This window comes from Scyliorhinus torazame, chromosome 6 (genome assembly GCF_047496885.1).
Source record: "Scyliorhinus torazame isolate Kashiwa2021f chromosome 6, sScyTor2.1, whole genome shotgun sequence".
Lineage (NCBI taxonomy): Eukaryota > Metazoa > Chordata > Chondrichthyes > Carcharhiniformes > Scyliorhinidae > Scyliorhinus > Scyliorhinus torazame.
The window spans coordinates 235692982-235711154 of NC_092712.1; the positions used below are offsets into that span (position 1 = coordinate 235692982).

The window sequence follows — 18173 nt, forward strand, 5'->3', positions numbered from 1 at the left end:
AGTTGTGAGGAATTGAGTATCTCCTTAAAAAACTGCACTGCTCATCAGCTGGCCTACCCATGGTATTGTCATACCTTTCTTACAAGCCCTCATTATTTCATGGTTTACACTGTGCCCCACTGTGGAACTACCTTTTGGGGACCTATAGATTACTCCTACCAGGGTCTTCCTCCCTTTGCTATTTTTTATTTCTACCCACACTGATTCCACATCTTGAACTCCGGTGCTTATATAATTTCATTCCATCACTGATCCATTTCTTCACCGACAAAGCTACAGCACTTCCTTTTCCTTTCAGTTTGTCTTTCTGAAATACTAGTACCCTTGGATAATCAATTCCCAGACCTGGTCTCCTTGTAACCATGACTCAGCAATCACCACATCATACCCATTTGTCTCTATTTGTGCCATTAACTCATAATTTGTTCTGATTGCTTCAAGCATTTAAATACAAAGCTTTTAAAATTTGTTCTATTGTCATATTTCCCTACTCTTTCGTAGTTCCTTGATGCAAAAAGCCATTTGCCGTTCTGTCCCTCACCTTTATTTTTTGGTAACCACCTGTCACATCGCTAACTGTAATTGAACCCACTCCCATTCAGTTTAAAGCCCTATCTACAGACCCAGTTATGCGATTTGCCAGGACTTTGGTCCCAGCATGATTCAGATGAAGACCGTCCCATCAGAACAGGCCCCTCCTTCCCCTGTACTGGTGACAATGTCCCATGAATTCAAACCCATTTCTCCCACACCAATCTTTAAGCCACACATTTACCTCCCTAATCTTACTGACTCTATGGCAGTTAGCTCGTGACTCAGGTATTAATCCAGAGATTACTACCTTTCTGGTTCTGCTTTTTTAATTTTCATATTCCTTTAGCAGAACCTCTTGCCTTTGGTCTATGTATATCATTGGTACCTACGTGGACCATAACAATTGGATCTTTACTATCCCACTCCAAGTTCCTCTGCAGCCCAGACGATTTCCCAAACCCTGGCACCAGGTAGGCAGCACAACCTTTGGACTCTCGATCCTGGTCACTGAGAACAGTGTCTATGTCCCTAGCTATACTATCCCCAATTATGACATTATCCTTCTCTCCCCCCACTTGAATGGCTCCCTGCACCACAGTGCTGTGGTCAGTTTGCTCATTCTCCCTGCAGTCCCCGTTCCAGTCCACACAGGGAGCAAGAATCTCAAATCTGTTGGACAAGGACAAAGGCTGAGGCTCTTGCAACCCTATCTCCTGGATACTTCCCCAGTGAGAAGTTATAACATTGGTTGTGTGCATATGAAAGACTCATAACTTATGATAAAATCCTAGTTGAAACGCTCCTAAAATGATTCAATGGTAAGTGATTCAATTTGTTCTGAAAATGACTGTTATATGAAAGAAAATGAAACGTTTTTAAAATTATTTTGAACACCATGGTATAGTGGAAACAATGTGGAATAACGAGTTCTGATTTTTAAGGTATAAACCAGAGAGTTGATTTCAGCTGTTTACAAATCTCAGCTGAAGCTTGAATTTGCATATTCAGGTTTCTGAAGTCACTTTTACAACAGTAGACAAACAGAATGAAGGGTTTTGGAAAACTGCAGATTATCAAAGACTGATGTGACATCAAAGGATAAAATCATTGATATTCATTTGAATTTTCACCATCGAACAAATCTTCCTCTATTTTTAATATTTAACTCTAACTACGGAAAATAAGGAAATTATTGAGACAAAATGCATTCATAAGACAAATCTTATGTCAGTATCTCAAAAAGGAGCAGAAATATTCAATAAGTTTTCTCACACTTATTTGTACAAAAGCAAGGAAATTGTTTCCATAGCACAGTGATAAACATAACAGCATTGTTACGCACTAATCGTGACCTATGAAATAACTGCACCACAAACAGGAAGAAACATGCAGCCACAATCTGATACATCTCAATGTCAAGATGGCATGCCTGGTCTAAGAGTGCACCTGAAATTTTTATTGCTTTTTAAATTTAAAAAAATCCTGTGCTATTCGTGACAAAACAATTCTATCACGTAATGTGCAAAAAGGCAAAATGTTAAAGTCAAAATAGTTCTTATTGTGGAGCAGCAAAAATAAGGAACAAAATAAAAATCAGTTAAATAGTGCTGGAGACGAGTCTTCAGTAAACCAGAATGAACCCTAATAAATTATGTATTTGTAAGAGTGCAAGTGCAAAATAATATATAATTAGTGGAAAGATATAATCACATTGGTTTCAAATTAATTAAAAAGGAGTGCCAAGCTGTAATACAATGTGGTTATTTAAATATATTTTTTTACTTGTGAACATATGAGTGGGCAACAAAATTACCAAACTTTTTCACAGTTATATTCATGCATATTGACCCAGAATCTGCTGCCACAATATGGGAAATACAATGGTGTTTGCAATTTTTAATGTGTAAACTGCCCAGCTACTTTTGGTAAGGAACAAATACCCTAATATTTGCAACTCATAAGTTGCATGACGATATACACTCCACTACTGTTAGACTCGCGAAAATGACTCGCAAAAATGGAGTCACAAATTTACACATTAATTGCCTGTTGAACTCTTCATAAACATTAGGGGTATATTTAACAGTGCATATATATCTTTATAATTAGGAGATTAATGCTCCTGCTATGCCAAACAACCTCTCCAGCCCAGAAAATTTAAACAATTAAAACTTCTGTTATAGATTTTTAAAATAGAAAATGTAATGTTTTTTCTGTCTTAATGGAATCTTTCTTTCCCTCTTATTTCTCATCCTGTACTTGATTTGACTTTTATTTCACTCTCTTCCTCCATCACTCATCTGTTTCTTGCTCAAACCCTAAATCTCATTGCTAAAGGAGGTAAACTGTTGGTCCCATCATTCATTAAGCTCGCCTTGCTGTGCCAGCCCACACTTCAAAAAACAAATAGAGCTAACATTTTGAGCTAGAGGGGAAACTCTAGAAGGAAGTCACCAAGAGGACACAAGAGGACAGTGCACACATAAGTGCATATTGACATGCACAAAAATCGAACATCAAAATTACAGGACAAAGCCCTTGCCTGCATCAATCAACCCACGACATGGGACGACCGCTTCAAAATATAATCCGGGACAGCTGTTCAAGTTGCCTATTTCCACACTTATTCCTCGTACTGGTTTTTCGAAGAATAGTTTTCACTCTACCTTCACTTTTAAACACAACACACATAAGCAGATCTCATCAATTAATTTATTTTTTGTAGCTTTCATAGCTGAAGTCTATACAGAGCTATCACACGGAAGAGAAAGAGTGGGAAGATTCCAAATGGTTCCTCTCAATGATGTATCTGCTTAAAACGAAGTCCACAATAGCCACATGTTCCAACTTTTGTCTCTTTGTCCTGATAAAGAAAGAAAGAAGAAAAGTCAAGATGTTGTTCTAAATTTGAAGAGTACTCAAAATAATTAACCAAAATAATTAATCAACTTACTAAATATCAAGGAGCAAATATTCACTTTACAATTATATGCAACGTTATTTTTAGGAGTGCGCTCATTTTATCCAAAATCTAACTATACTGTAGCATAATACAATGGATCTTCTTGTGTTTTGAACTGAATATTGTTTTTGAAGTGACCTGGAGAGAGACTCGGTACGACAGTGCAAGTTATAGATTAAGCTGTTTTATTTCACAGTGAGTATAGGAACACAATATCAGGAGATCATTCAGTTCTGCATGCTTACTTCTCAATTCAATTTAATCTGTTTATCTGCCTTAGCTTTATATTCCTTGATACCCTTGGCCTAACAGAAAAATCTAGCAATCTCAGCTTTAAAAGTTCCAAATCATCCAGCACCTAGTCTTTTAGGGTAGAGAATCCCAGGTTTCTACTACTCTTTGTAAAAGTGCTTCCTGATTGCTTCATGCAGAAATTGAGTTGTAGCCATTATAAAATTAACAATTTTTTTAGTTATTCCATTAAAAATAAGTAATATTCCAAGGTGACTTGGAAATAAATTTCTAAGAAATATTAGGTAAGTTATATGGATTATATATGGCTACAACATTAACCAAGCCAAGTTTACATTATTCACCCTTTCATTTTTGCTAATATTATTCTGTACTCAGCAAATAGGAATTTTCCAAGACTTGTCTTGGCTTGCTCTATCTTAGGATAAACAGATCACAGGACACTTCCAGTGAAAACTGATCTCTCTGAAATAGCAATCTTGCTATCTGGTGATCGGCCAATTTTCTTCCGTATAAATACTGATTAATAACAAATAGGTTCTTAAAAAGATCATAAACATAGCACTTTTTAAACATTTCAACAAGGAATATACCTATGAAATCTGGTAAAATCATATTGTTAAAGTAATCAAAGAATTTGAACCAATGCAAGCTAAACACATTCTTGCCACATGTAACCTGCATGCGCACAATAGTTTTATCTTTTTTTATTCAAATTTAGAAGACCCAATGATTTTTTTCCCAATTAAGGGACAATTTAGCATGGCCTATCTACCTACCCTGTACATCTTTGGGTTTGTGGGGGTGAGAGTCACACAGACACAGGGAAAATGTGCAAACTCCACACGGACAGTGATCCAGGGCCGGGATCGAACCCGGGTCCTCAGCACTGAGGCAACAGTGTTAACCACAGCACCACCATGCCACCCACAATAGTTTTATCTATATATAAATTAAACCAGGGGCTGGTTTAGCACACTCGGCTAAATCGCTGGCTTTGAAAGCAGACCAAGGCAGGCCAGCAGCACGGTTCGATTCCCGTACCAGCCTCCCCAAACAGGCGCTAGAATGTGGCGACTAGGGGCTTTTCACAGTAACTTCATTGAAGCCTACTTGTGACAATAAGCGATTTTCATTTCATTTCAATTTTCTTTGCAAGTGTCACATGCATATGTGTAACTTAATACCCAAAATTCAAACATCAGGAAAATTTATAATAGATTCTAACTTTCTACCAAATACATTTATGGAGCACTTATTTCAGCCAAATACTTACCAAGTTTATGTACACTTTAGGATGTCCAAGGGCTCCTCCACCACCATCGCATGAAACCACTCTATCTGAAGTCTCGGTTACTGGCTCCTCAGCAACTAAATCAATGGCAAAGCTTTCATTTACCTATCAAAATAAAATTGGAAGCGCACATGGTTTGACATTTAACTTTGAGAAAACAAATGTCAAAGTTTCCTCAGAATTCACAAAGAAAATACTCAAATTCTTGTATACATTTGTAATGCAATATGTAATATTGGGGGCCAGTTTAGCTCACTTGGCTTAAAACTTAAACATTTCCAGGGTTCACAGACTCGACGTACCTTTACATTAATATTGTATTGTCCAAAGGACATTGCACCTTTTGTTGTTTCTAGGTACTCAACAGCATTACTTGAACACAGGCCCGAAATAACAAACATTTCCTCAGCATTTTCTCTCATCACTTGCGTCCTCTCCCTCGCCTCCCCTCGAAACATGAGTGTGAACAGAGCAGGACAACAAGGACACATTTACTGGTCGTACACAGTATCAGCCAAGTCACAATATTAGAATGATGTATTGGTATTACTCTCATTGGTATTAAATGGAAATAAAATCCAGGAATTTATGATGTAAACGATTTGCTCGGAGTGCTGATTCTCCACATATTGTTGGATGATTTGTGCCACTCTGCCATCAAAGCTGATAAAGTTTGCTCCCAAATGTAAAGCTCCCCTTTGAACTATGATTTTACAATGTCATTATGAATTATTCCTGCTGTAGCCATTTAGAGTTTATAGTTAATTAATTTCCATACAGTGACCAATGAAGCTCTGACATCTCACAACATGTAGTGAATTGCTCATATTGAGAATTTTTATAAATCGGACTTGGCAATATTTTTGTGGCCATCTTGACATTCACATTCCTATTAGTGAATAAAGGCAACAGATTTTCAGCATTCATATGCTGTTTCTACACTCAAAAGCACCCATCATTCAAATGCAAATTAGAGTTCCTGCAGAAAATTAAGTTTTGGGACTCAGTATGCAAGTAATGTCATGATATGACATGCTAAGTGTCGAATAACATGTACATTTTAGAGCTATGATTCTCAAAGCTTTCCACCATGGAGTTTTCCTCAAATCTAGGCTTGTTGTAGGTTGCCTCAAAATCATAGCACAGAAGGAGTCCATTTCGCCAGTCGTGCCTCTGCTGGCTTTTTGAAAGAAGATCCAAGCTTAATCTCTGTTTGTACATAACTCTGTCAAACCTCTTAGCCTCAAGTACTTGTCCAATTGAATCAGCTTCCATTATCTTTGAGGCACCACATACCAACACACTAGGAGCAGCAGTAGGCCATTTGGCCCTTGAATCTGCTCTGCCATTGAAGATAATAGCCAATAGGATTGCAACTTCAAACCCATGTTTGTGCCTACCCCCAACAATGGAAACAATTAACTGCATCCCTGCATGGTTTTGAATCTATAACCTCTGTTTCTTGACCCACTCACCAGAGAATAGTTTCTCTATCTACTCTAGCGAAATCTCTAAACTCTCTCTGTTTCATAGAGAACAGTCCTATTTTTTTCCACTTTCGTCTCAGAACAGAAGTCTTGACAAATCTCCTCTATACCCTGTGTAGCCATCTGGGGTGGCCACTTCCAACTAGGTACAGAGAAACTCGCAAAGCCTGGCGGGTAAAATGGACAAGCCAAGACTCAGGCAGGCTCAGAGCCTGAAATGCATATTTCTCAGCAAAATGTCCAGACGGTATCGAAACTCCGTCCAATTAGCATTTTAATGGGGCCGATTAACATTTGATGGCCCATCTTCACCAAAACAAAGGACTGGTACTCAAGCAACCGGGACCGTCCCAGACATTTTGGCGCCACTCCCTGTTCAAGGGAAACGCAAACAACCGCAAACAACGGGGTCAGTGACCGCTTGGGCCACGCCCAGCCATCCAGATCCCCGCCCACTTATTGGTTAGGAATCGAACGGAGTGATCAGGGATCACCCAATTAGTAGGGCCCAAATCGAAGGACCACCCAAAAGAGCTCGAAACCCCCCCCCCCCCCCGGAGTATAAGAAGAGTTCGCCATATGTTCGCTCTCTCTTGGCGCCCTCTTGGCCTTGGTACCCAGGTCACGACCATCGCCAATTGCAGCAACACCAGAAGCAAGTCCAAATTCAACGCCCGCTACCAGACGGATGAGCCCAGCTGAGCAGCATTTACTCCTTCGAACCCGATAGATCCAGAATCGAACAGCCGCCACTCTTTTCTGACCTAAGCCGGGTGCCCCAAGTTAAGTACAGATTATCTTAGCTGATAGCTGATAGTTAACTAGAAGTATTTATGTTGCATGACTAATTGTGTGTAAATAAAGTATCCTTGACCTTGAACTAACTAACTGGTTGTTTGGCTCTTTGATCGGTATCCGGTTGAACCTTGTGGTGGTATCATTTGATACCTGGCGACTCAGAAATATAATATCGATATCTAAAGAAAGAAGGGCAACCTTATTGATTGCCATATTTATAGCAGGTAAAAAAGGCAACAGTACTCTAATTTTTTTTGTTATAGTGCAGTCACTGGAGGAGCAGGGCAACTCAGATGGAAATTTCCTGATTTCCCATTTAACTGAGCATTTGCAATGATTAGAAGTTGCTGTCGCTGGTAGAAGGGCTGGGGGCCACTGGTATAAGCGCTGGGGGCCCCGATCGGGTTGGAAGAGATAGCGGAGGGTCTGAAGGCCATGCAGTCGGGTAAAGCCCCGGGGCCAGACGGGCACCCAGTGGAGTTCTATAAAACATTCTCTGGGATATTGGGGCCACAGTTGATGAGGACTAGGTACTAGTGGAACACAGAGTCTCGCTTTACGCAGACAACCTGCTCCTGTATGTATTGGACCCATTAGAGGGGATGGAAGCAATTATGAGGATTCTGGGGGAATTTGGCCGGATTTCGGGGTATAAACTAAAATGGGGAAAAAGTGAGATATTTACGTTGTGGGCAAGGGGGCAGGAGAGGAGGTTGGGGAGCTACCATTTAGAGTGGTAGGTGGAAGCTTTCGGTACCTAGGCATCCAGGTGGCGCGGGAATGGGAACGGTTGCACAAGCTAAATCTGGTCCGACTAGTAGACCAAACGAAGGACGATTTTTGGAGGTGGGACACGCTCCCGTTGTCACTAGCTGGGGGGTGCAGACAGTGAAAATGACGGTCCTCACGAGGTTCCTGTTTGTGTTTCAGTATCTCCCCACCTTTATTCCACGGACCTTCTTTAAACGGGTCAATAAGGTAATTACTGGCTTTGTATGGGCGGGTAAGATCCCACGAGTAAAAAAAGGGGATGCTTGAGTGGAGCCGGGGGGGGGGGGGGGGGGGAGGATGGATGGAGGGTTTCAGAGATGGCAGAGAGCAGGGATTGAGAGGATGGGGGATGTGTTTATATAGGGGAGCTTTCCTAGCCTGAGCGAGCCGGAGGAGAAATTTGGATTGGCGAGGGGAAACAAATTTATGTACCTGCAGGTGCGGGACTGCTGGTTTCAACCTTCCCGCTCCTACCACCAAGGGGGATACAGGGCAGGGTAGTTTCCAGAGTATGGGTAGGAGAAGGGAGCGTCTCTGACATCTACAAGGAACTCATGGGGTCAGTGGAGAAGCAGACGGAGGAGCTGAAGCGCAAGTGGGAAGAGGAGTTGGGAGGAGAAATAGAGGATGGTCTCTGGGCTGCCGCGTTAAGCAGAGTCAACGCATCCACAACATGTGCCAGGCTCAGCCTGATCAATTCAAGGTTGTTCACCGGGCTCACATGATAGTGGCCGGGATGAGCAGGTTCTTTGAGGTGGAAGATAGGTGCGCAAGGTGTGCGGGAGGGCTGTGAACCATGTCCACATGTTCTGGACATGCCCAAAGCTTAGGGGATTCTGGCAGGTGTTTGCGGGTGTCATGTCCACAGTGTTAAAAACAAGGGTGGCAATGAGTCCAGAGGTGGCGATTTTTGGTGTGTTGGAAGATCCGGGAATCCAGGAGGAGAAAGAGGCAGACATTCTGGCCTTTGCTTCCCTGGTAGCCGGAGGCGGATATTATTAGCTTGGAAGGATTCAAAGCCCCTGAAGTCGGAGACCTGGCTATCTGACATGGCTATCTTTCTCTGCTTGGAGAAAATCAAGTTCGCCTTGAGAGGGTCAATGTTAGGGTTCGCCCGGGGGTGGCAACCGTTCATCGACTTCTTTGCAACAAATTAATCGTCAGCAGAAGGGGGGGGGGGTTCGCTTAGTTTAGAGTAGGGGGTTAATAAATGCGGGGCCTGTAAGGGAGGAAGACAGCTTTTGCACTATGTTTATAAATTCATGTACATTGCTAATTTTGTTGTTGTTGTAAATCATAAATACCTCAATAAAATGTTTATTAAAAAAAAAATTGCTGTCCAATTACTTTAATAATATGTAAGAAGTCTTACCACACCAGGTTAAAGTCCAACAGGCTTGTTTCGAATCACTAGCTTTCGGAGCGCAGCTTCTTCCTCAGGTGAAGGATCTCACCTGATGAAGGAGCTGCGCTCCGAAAGCTAGTGATTCAAAACAAACCTGTTGAACTTTAACCTGGTGTAGCAAGACGTCTTACTGTGCCCACCCCAGTCCAACGCCGGCATCTCCACGTCATTTAATACTACGAGTTTTGTGGTGAGCCTGACTTATTTTCCCCCCAAATCCTGGCCCTTGTTTCTACTGAATAAATTCTGGCAAACATGTTTTGCGATTTTTTATAAACCTTGAAATGTTATGTACCTATTTAAAAAGCATGAGAAATCTCAATATTCTCATGGTTTTACACTTTGAGATGGTGTTCCTAGAACAACATTACATGACTGATTAACTTAAGTGGAACACCATCTGATGTTATATAAAGGTAAAGTTGCCATAGACCCAGATGACCACAGGCGGTTTTGCCCTTTGAGCGGGAGCTGGTGGTGGTGAGTTAACCTGAAGGTCACCACACCTCAGACAAGGGCAAGGTTGAGAAGGCGGGGCCTTTCTGAATAACCTTAGCCGGTACAGGAATTGAAGCCGTGTTGGCCTCGCTCTGCACCACAAGTCAGTTGTCTAGCCAACTGAGCTAAAAGTTGGGAAGAGCTGGTTCATGACAAGGGAGTTGCTGCCTTGAGTGTATAAAACAAGTTCTGTTTCAGGACGTTGGAGCAGTGAAGCAACACTTCTTATATTTCTTGATTTTAGAAAGATGTCTGCATTACCAAAAGGGACGCTTTGAAGCTTTATGCACAGTGACAAGTGAATTGTTGGCACTGCAGTTAGTAAGCAGATGATGTGTTACAATTAGCAGTGCTGTAATGTCTAAATAACTGACGCTGTGAGTAACCTCACCTATTACATTGCCAGAAATAACAGGCTGAAGAAAACTGAAAGGAAACCTCAAACAAAACAGAGACATGCAACTGTCAATACTGAAAGAGGCATAACCTTTTCACCTGACCATTTCCATCATGGTGAATGCCTGGCTCTTTGCTTTGCAAAATAGTGTTTGAATATTACTTTCCTATTTTTATACTCCATTCCCTCTAAAATAAAGGCCCACATTCCATTTGCCTTCCCTTTAACACACATCGCAAGAGAAAATGTGGGAATCAAGCAGGAGGAGGAAATTAAGAGGCCCAGATTTTTAAAGGCAAGAAGAGATAGAGCACGGCAAAGCAGTTTGGGGAGGGGTGGAAGAGAACTAGCAAAAACCCAAGGAAGAGGAACAGAAGGTGTGCCTTGCAAGATTTGGTTTAGAAGCATCTTGAAAGATGTTGTAAATGAACAGGATCTTAAAGGTGATTTAGTAGATACAGAAAACCATTGAAATCGGTCAAGAGCCGAGGTGATAAATATGCAAGAGTTTGTGGAGGAGACAACTTACGAAACAAGCTCTTAAAAAACGACAACAAGCAAGGAAAGTATTTGTGAAATTTGCCTTCAAGGTGATGCATACATGGATTAAGCTTCCAGCAGTGATGGCAGAAGATAGGGGCATAAAAGAACAATGCTCATAAGTGGAAAACAGTCTAGCTGCATAATGCACCAGGTACAAAACACACAAAATCTCCAAAGTAAAATTTCCATCAATAAATTTCAGTGTTATACTTGGTACATATACTCCTCCCTGAAGAATTTTGGGGATGAGTATTTTCCATGTTACAAAGTAGACTGTGTAATGAACAATCCTTAAGTGATGCTACTACGCAATCAAAGGTATTTCAGCTTTCTGGATAATTAACAAGGTTAGCAAATAACTCTCAATCAACATTAATATTGCACATTAACATTGTTACATAATCAAAAAACATTTTACTGCAATTATTGTTTTCAAGATGTTAAACAGAAGAATTAAAACATGAAACAGCAGAAACACACAAGACCAAATCATGTTACAGTGCATCATATAGAAATGCATAAGCAAGATACCCCTATTTCACTGTATTCTAAGTTACCTTAATTCTTTAAGTGTTAGAAAATAAATGTACATATCTGTCATTGTGAAGTTACCGAGGTTGCTGATTTCACAACCCGCTCCAATTTTTAATATATGTAGTTGCTTCAAGAATTGACCTGGTTGCATCATGGAACCAAATTAATCAGTTAAAATATTGACCTTTAAAGCAAATTTACAATAACTTAAAACTGTTTTAAAGCATTCACCCAGGTAAGTAGAAAAAGTGAAATTAAAGTTAAAAAATTAAAATAACACAAGGAAGACAGGGAAAGAGGTGAATAGAATCAAAATATAGATGACAGTGGAAGGAGATTCAAATGTTTACACTTATATTTTTGTTCAAATTGTACTTTTGAGCTAAAGCTAGTCCAAATATTTATGTGGCTTTACTAGTGCCACGTAACTAGTGCCACTGTCCATACTGTAGTGTGGGAGCTTTAAGACAACAGAAACTTCCAGAGCAGTTCAAATATCATTCGAACTTTGGAAAACTTACTTCTTTCTGTCGACCAACAAATCTGACTTTTCGGTAATCATCCTTTTCATAAACCTGAAACAGAAGAAAAAAAGTGTTTTAAAAAACTTTAAGCACAAAGTGTAAATTTCATTATGTTGATCGTCACAAACTTTAACATGTAATGCATACCATTCAGAGGGAGGGTGCAGTAATAAATGTTAAGTTGGTTAGTGTAATTTTCATAATCCAAACAAATTACAAATATTCAGATCTATACAGTCTACAGTTATGTTTGGAAGGAAGGTTTTAAATCTTTGGATTGGATTGGATTTGGATTGGATTTGTTTATTGTCACGTGCACCGAGATACAATGAAAAGTTTTCTTCTGCAAGCAGCTCAACAGATCATTAAGTACATGAGAAGAAAAGGGAATAAAAGAAAATACATAATAGGGCAACACGACATATACAATGTAACTACATAAGCACTGGCATCGGATGAAGCATACAGGGTGTAGTGTTAATGAGGTCAGTCCATAAGAGGGTCATTTAGGAGTCTGGTGACAGTGGGGAAGAAGCTGTTTTTGAGTCTGCTCGTGCGTGTTCTCAGACTTCTATATCTCCTGCCTGATGGAAGAAGTTGGACGAGTGTCTAAGCCGGGTGGGAGGGATCTTTGATTATGCTGCCCGCTTTCCCCAGGCAGCGGGAGGTGTAGATGGAGTCAATGGATGGGAGGCAGGTTTGTGTGATGGACTGGGCGGTGTTCACGACTCTCTGAAGTTTCTTGCGGTCCTGGGCCGAGCAGTTGCCATACCAGGCTGTGATGCAGCCCGATAGGATGCTTTCTATGGTGCATCTGTAAGAGTTGGTACGGGTTAATGTGGACATGCCAAATTTCCTTAGTTTCCTGAGGAAGTATAGGCGCTGTTGTGCTTTCTTGGTGGTAGCGTCGACGTGGGTGGACCAGAACAGATTTTTGGAGATGTGCACCCCTAGGAATTTGAAACTGCTAACCATCTCCACCTCCGCCCCATTGATGCTGACAGGGGTGTGTACAGTACTTTGCTTCCTGAAGTCAATTACCAGCTCTTTAGTTTTGCTGGCATTGAGGGATAGATTGTTGTCGCTACACCACTCCACTAGATTCTCTATCTCCCTCCTGTATTCGGACTCGTCGTTATTCGAGATCCGGTCCACTATGGTCGTATCATCAGCAAACTTGTAGATGGAGTTGAAACCAAGTTTTGCCACGCAGTCGTGTGTGTACAGGGAGTAGAGTAGGGGGCTAAGTACGCAGCCTTGCGGGGCGCCGGTGTTGAGGACTATTGTGGAGGAGGTGTTGTTGTTCATTCTTACTGATTGTGGTCTGTTGGTCAGAAAATCGAGGATCCAGTTGCAGAGTGGGGAGCCAAGTCCTAGGTTTTGGAGATTTGATATGAGCTTGGCTGGGATTCTGGTGTTGAAGGCGGAGCTGTAGTCAATAAATAGGAGTCTGATGTAGGAGTCCTTGTTTTCGAGATGCTCTAGGGATGAGTGTAGGGCCAGGGAAATGGTATCTGATGTGGACCGGTTGCAGCGGTATGCGAATTGCAGTGGATCAAGGCGTTCTGGGAGTATGAAGGTGATGCGCTTCATGATCAACCTCTCGAAGCACTTCATTACGACTGGAGTCAGGGACACTGGTCGGTAGTCATTGAGGCACGTTGTCTGGTTCTTCTTTGGTACCGGTATGATGGTGGTCTTCTTGAAGCATGTGGGGACCTCGGAGTGGAGTAGGGACAGGTTAAAGATGTCCGTGAATACCTCTGCCAGCTGGTCCGCGCAGGTTCTGAGTGCACGACCAGGGATCCCGTCCGGGCCCGTCGCCTTCCGTGGGTTCACTTTCAGGAAGGCCAATCTGACTTCGGAAGCTGTGATGGTGGGTATGGGTGAATTATGGGCAGCTGGGGCACTCGACAGCGGATTGTTGGTTACCTGCTCGAACCGAGCATAGAATGCATTGAGTTCATTGGGGAGGGGTGCGCTGCTGCCAGAGATACTGTTCGGCTTCGCTTTGTAGCCCGTTATGTTGTTTAGTCCTTGCCACAACCGCCGAGAGTCTGTCTGTGACTCTAGCTTGGTTTGATATTCTCTCTTGGCATCTCTGATGGCTTTGCGGAGGTCGTACCTGGATTTCTTGTATAGGTCAGGGTCGTCTGCCTTGAACGCCTTAGATCTGTCCTTCAGTAGGGAGTCAATCTCGCGATTGAGCCATGGTTCTTTGGCACGCAGTCGTCCACACATTTGCTGATGAAGTCTGTGACGGTGGTGGCATACTCATTTAAGTTGGTCGCTGAGTTCTTAAATATGGACCAGTCCACTGTCTCTAAGCAGTCACGCAAGAGCTCTTCTGTCTCCTCGGACCAGCACTGCACAACCTTCTTAGCTGGATTCTCCCGCTTGAGTTTCTGCTTGTATGCTTGAACACAAACAGAAGATTCTGGAAATATTCAACATCCGTGGAGAAAACAGACAAGTCAATAGATCAGGAAATGAGGTAAATAATAAAATGGTCGCATTTGTAATCTTTTGCATCAGTACATTAAATAGCATTGATAAAAATAATAAATGATGCAAGACAAAGTATCAGAGGTTTAATTCACAGCATTTCTGTTTTTGATTCAGATTTGGCATTTGTAAATTTTTAGAAGGAGTTAGGATAAATGCGTTTCCAGAGAAGCTAGATGATACACAAGGGAGAAAGGAACAGTAAATGGGGTTAAATGAAGAAGGAACTGGAGGAGGCTAACGTGGAACAGAAAAACTGGGATGGACTTGTTGAGTCAAATAGCCTATTTCAGTATTGTAAACACTATGTAATACTATGCAAGAGTCCAAGAATTAGAGCTGAGGTTGTTTGGTCCGATCCTAAATTAGTATTTGAGTAAATTGTTAAAATATCAATAATATGTGTCCCAGTAGCCTGAATCTCATCTTAACAGAATCTATGTTGAAGTTCATCTCATCAAGTTTTAAATAGTCCTCATTAGAAGTGAACAGAAATTAAACCTGGGCCAAAGAACTGGATGGCTAAAACACAGTTTGTAAAGACAGTATAAACAAGATTTATACTGTCCTCCCTCTCAAAGCAAGAGCAGCAATGCACATCTGCAGCAGAAATCACTTACACTGTTAACAATGAATCGGATTATCCAAGAATACATGTCAATATTGAAGAGTGTGACAAAGATTTAAATCTTTCGTGGGACTTTGCTCTTAATGAAAAAAAACAAGGGGAGGAATTTTCAGTGATTGTAAACATTTTTTTCTGTCTTAAGTCGCTCCCAAACATTTCCACATTAATTGGAGAGTGTATTTATTTTCTTCCTCAAGCTCAATTACCTCCACACAACAAGTTAATTGGTTATTTATCCAACTGCTGCTTGTAAAACCCTGCCACATTAGTTGCTATGTTTCTGTACACATGGCACTACACTTCAAAGTAACCTATTTTGTGTGAAATGCTTAGAGAGATTTCTGGAAAATATGAGAAGTCATCCTCTCTCCACACCCCTCCCCCATCACCACCCCCCAACTAACACTGAAACCTTCTCCCACCCTTCATCCCATTAATTATCTTGGAAAAAAACAATAATTAACGGTTTCCTTCTTAAATCTCATTATATACATTTTAATATAGAAATGCAAAAGGGTGGAATCAGAAAGAATATGGCTGAAAGAATTTCACTGAGGCTTATATAGCATTAAATGCTGGAGATAAGATGATCCCAAAACATGACTTTAAGCTTAGCCAGGGCAGTACAAAAGGACATGAATTTAAAGCAGATGTTAGAAAAATGCCTTTACACAGAAGATGATAAACATTTGGAATAATCTATGTAAGTTTGTGAAGTCAGAGAGATGGATGGCTTCTGAATTCAAGGGAGGAGGCTCCTATTAATCTCTTTGCAAACATGAGGTCATTTAAACAAAAACAGACAGCACAACAGGGCTGAGTGCTTTCAAAATTATATATTTTCCCTTAAAAGCACTTCACAAATGCATTATCAATTATACATGTTATTCAGCATTAACAGCTATGGTAAAATTTTAAAATCCTTGTTATGCCTTACGTGAAAATAACAGACTTTGTCAATATTTGTATTATGTTTAACAATCCATGCATACATACTTTTAAAAGTGATAGTCATACAAACCGATCTGCAATGGATCATACTCATATTAAACATCTGCTGATAATTTTAGATTGAGCGAAGGCATATCTCCAGTTTATTTACTCAATTTTAGCACAAAATATAACAATCTGAAATATAATTACCAAACTTTATTCACAATTGGAATTATAAAATTTCAAATCCAAATGTGGACATAGCAGTTTCAAATATCTGTCCGTTCATACTTTTGATGTAAAATATATTTACCAACTCCAAATGTTGCACCGTCCATGAAATTACTCAAAATGTAACTTTTTTTGACAATGTAACACTACAATGTCCTATGACAGTGACAAAATGTATTATTCTTCCTGCCTCTGTCCAATCTTGTCCACGCAATGTGCAGTTCTGTGGGAAGCAACTGCCTTCTGGTAGCCCACCCAAGGTTTTCATCCTATCCAGGGGCATTTGGGCTATTCTACGAGGCAACTCTGTCCTTATCAGACACTCAAAGAGATTCATTCAAGCCGAGGTCCCTGAGCAGCATTTAGGGGATAACGTCAGCAAATCTTCTCCTTCTTAGTTCAAGGACAGTGAATTCTATCTGGCTGTATCACAGACTGGAAGGCAACTGCTTGGCCCAAACCGTAAGAAACGATAGAGAGTTGTGAACACAATCCAGTCCATCACGTGAACCCGCCTCCCATCCATTGACTCTGTCTACATCTCCTGCTGCCTTGGGAAAGCGGACAGCATAATCAAAGACCCCTCCCTCCCGGGTTGTTCACTCTTCCAACTTCTTCCATCAGACAGGAGAACATGCACTAACTAACAGGTTCAAAAACTTATTTTTTTCCACTGTTACCAGACTCCTGAATGAGACTCTTACGGCCTGATCTCTTCACACATCTTCTCTAGTGAGTAGTACTGCACTCCGTATGCTTCACCCGATGCCGGTATCTATTTACATTGTGTATTTATCTATGTCCTGTGGGGTTTTTTCATATATGGAATGATCTGTCTGGACTGTATGCAGAACAATACTTTTCACTGTACCTCGGTACACATGACAATAAAACAAGTCCAATCCAATACAGCAAATTTAACAGTTGCATCCCCCTACCACTCTGCTCATTGAAATCAGGTGACACACCACAAAGGGTACAGTGTTAACTCGGTTTCTCTCCACAGATGCTGCCAGGCCTGCTGGGTATTTCCACCATTTTCTGTTTTTATTTTGGATTCCCAGAATCCTGCATTTGGTTTTCATATAGATATAAGCTGCCTGGTGTAACACTGAGTTCAAGAAAATTCCACATTGTACCTATTGACCCTGCTATATAAACCTCAGTGAAATTTCCTCAGCCATATTTTATTTTAGCATACCTATATATATTGGAGGCGTTCACAGGTAAACTGAAGTGTAAACAGTGCAAGAATGTGTCTGCAAGCTGCTCAGTTGTAAAATCAAACAGTTTGAAGAACTGAAAGAAACAGTCAGTGTGTTCAAACATTAAGCAGCAACCGCAAACTCAATTTTCTAGTCATCATTTCTCTTTCTGGAAACTTGCCTGAGGCTGAACCAGATCATTTGAAATGAATGAAAATGAAAATCGCTTATTGTCACGAGTAGGCTTCAATGAAGTTACTGTGAAAAGTCCCTAGTCGCCACATCCCGGCGTCTGTTCGGGGAGGCTGTTACGGGAATTGAACCGTGCTGCTGGCCTGCCTTGGTCTGCTTTCAAAGCCAGCGATTTAGCCCTGTGCTAAACAGCCCCAGCTGTTTGGAACCTTGGAGTCTCATTTGACCAAGATGAGCTTCCAACTGCATATCTGTTCCAGCACTAAGATTGCCTTCTTCGACCTCTACAACATGGCTCAACTCTGCCTTCCCTTGGCTCACCTGCAGCTGAAATCCTTATTCATGTCTTTGGCATCTCTAAATTTGACTATTTCTTCACGCACCCATCTTCTATAAAGGTGGGCTCATTCAAAACTCTAAATTCTGTATCCCAACTTGCACTATTTCCATTCACTCATCCAGCTGAGGGCAGTAGAGCGG

At 41.1% G+C, this 18173-nt stretch overlaps 1 protein-coding gene across 1 annotated transcript in view; it reads right to left on the reverse strand.

The window, feature by feature from the left end:
- Positions 1-3232: 3232 nt before the first annotated feature.
- The window catches only part of ndufs6 (NADH:ubiquinone oxidoreductase subunit S6), a 40080-nt gene continuing 25139 nt past the window's right edge, over positions 3233-18173 (reverse strand). The window contains exons 2-4 of the mRNA XM_072509499.1: positions 11997-12050; positions 5025-5147; positions 3233-3397 (exon numbers count right to left, since the gene is read on the reverse strand). Coding sequence (XP_072365600.1) covers positions 3332-3397; positions 5025-5147; positions 11997-12050 — 243 coding nt within the window. The 3' untranslated portion in view covers positions 3233-3331. The remainder of the gene's footprint in view (positions 3398-5024; positions 5148-11996; positions 12051-18173) is intronic.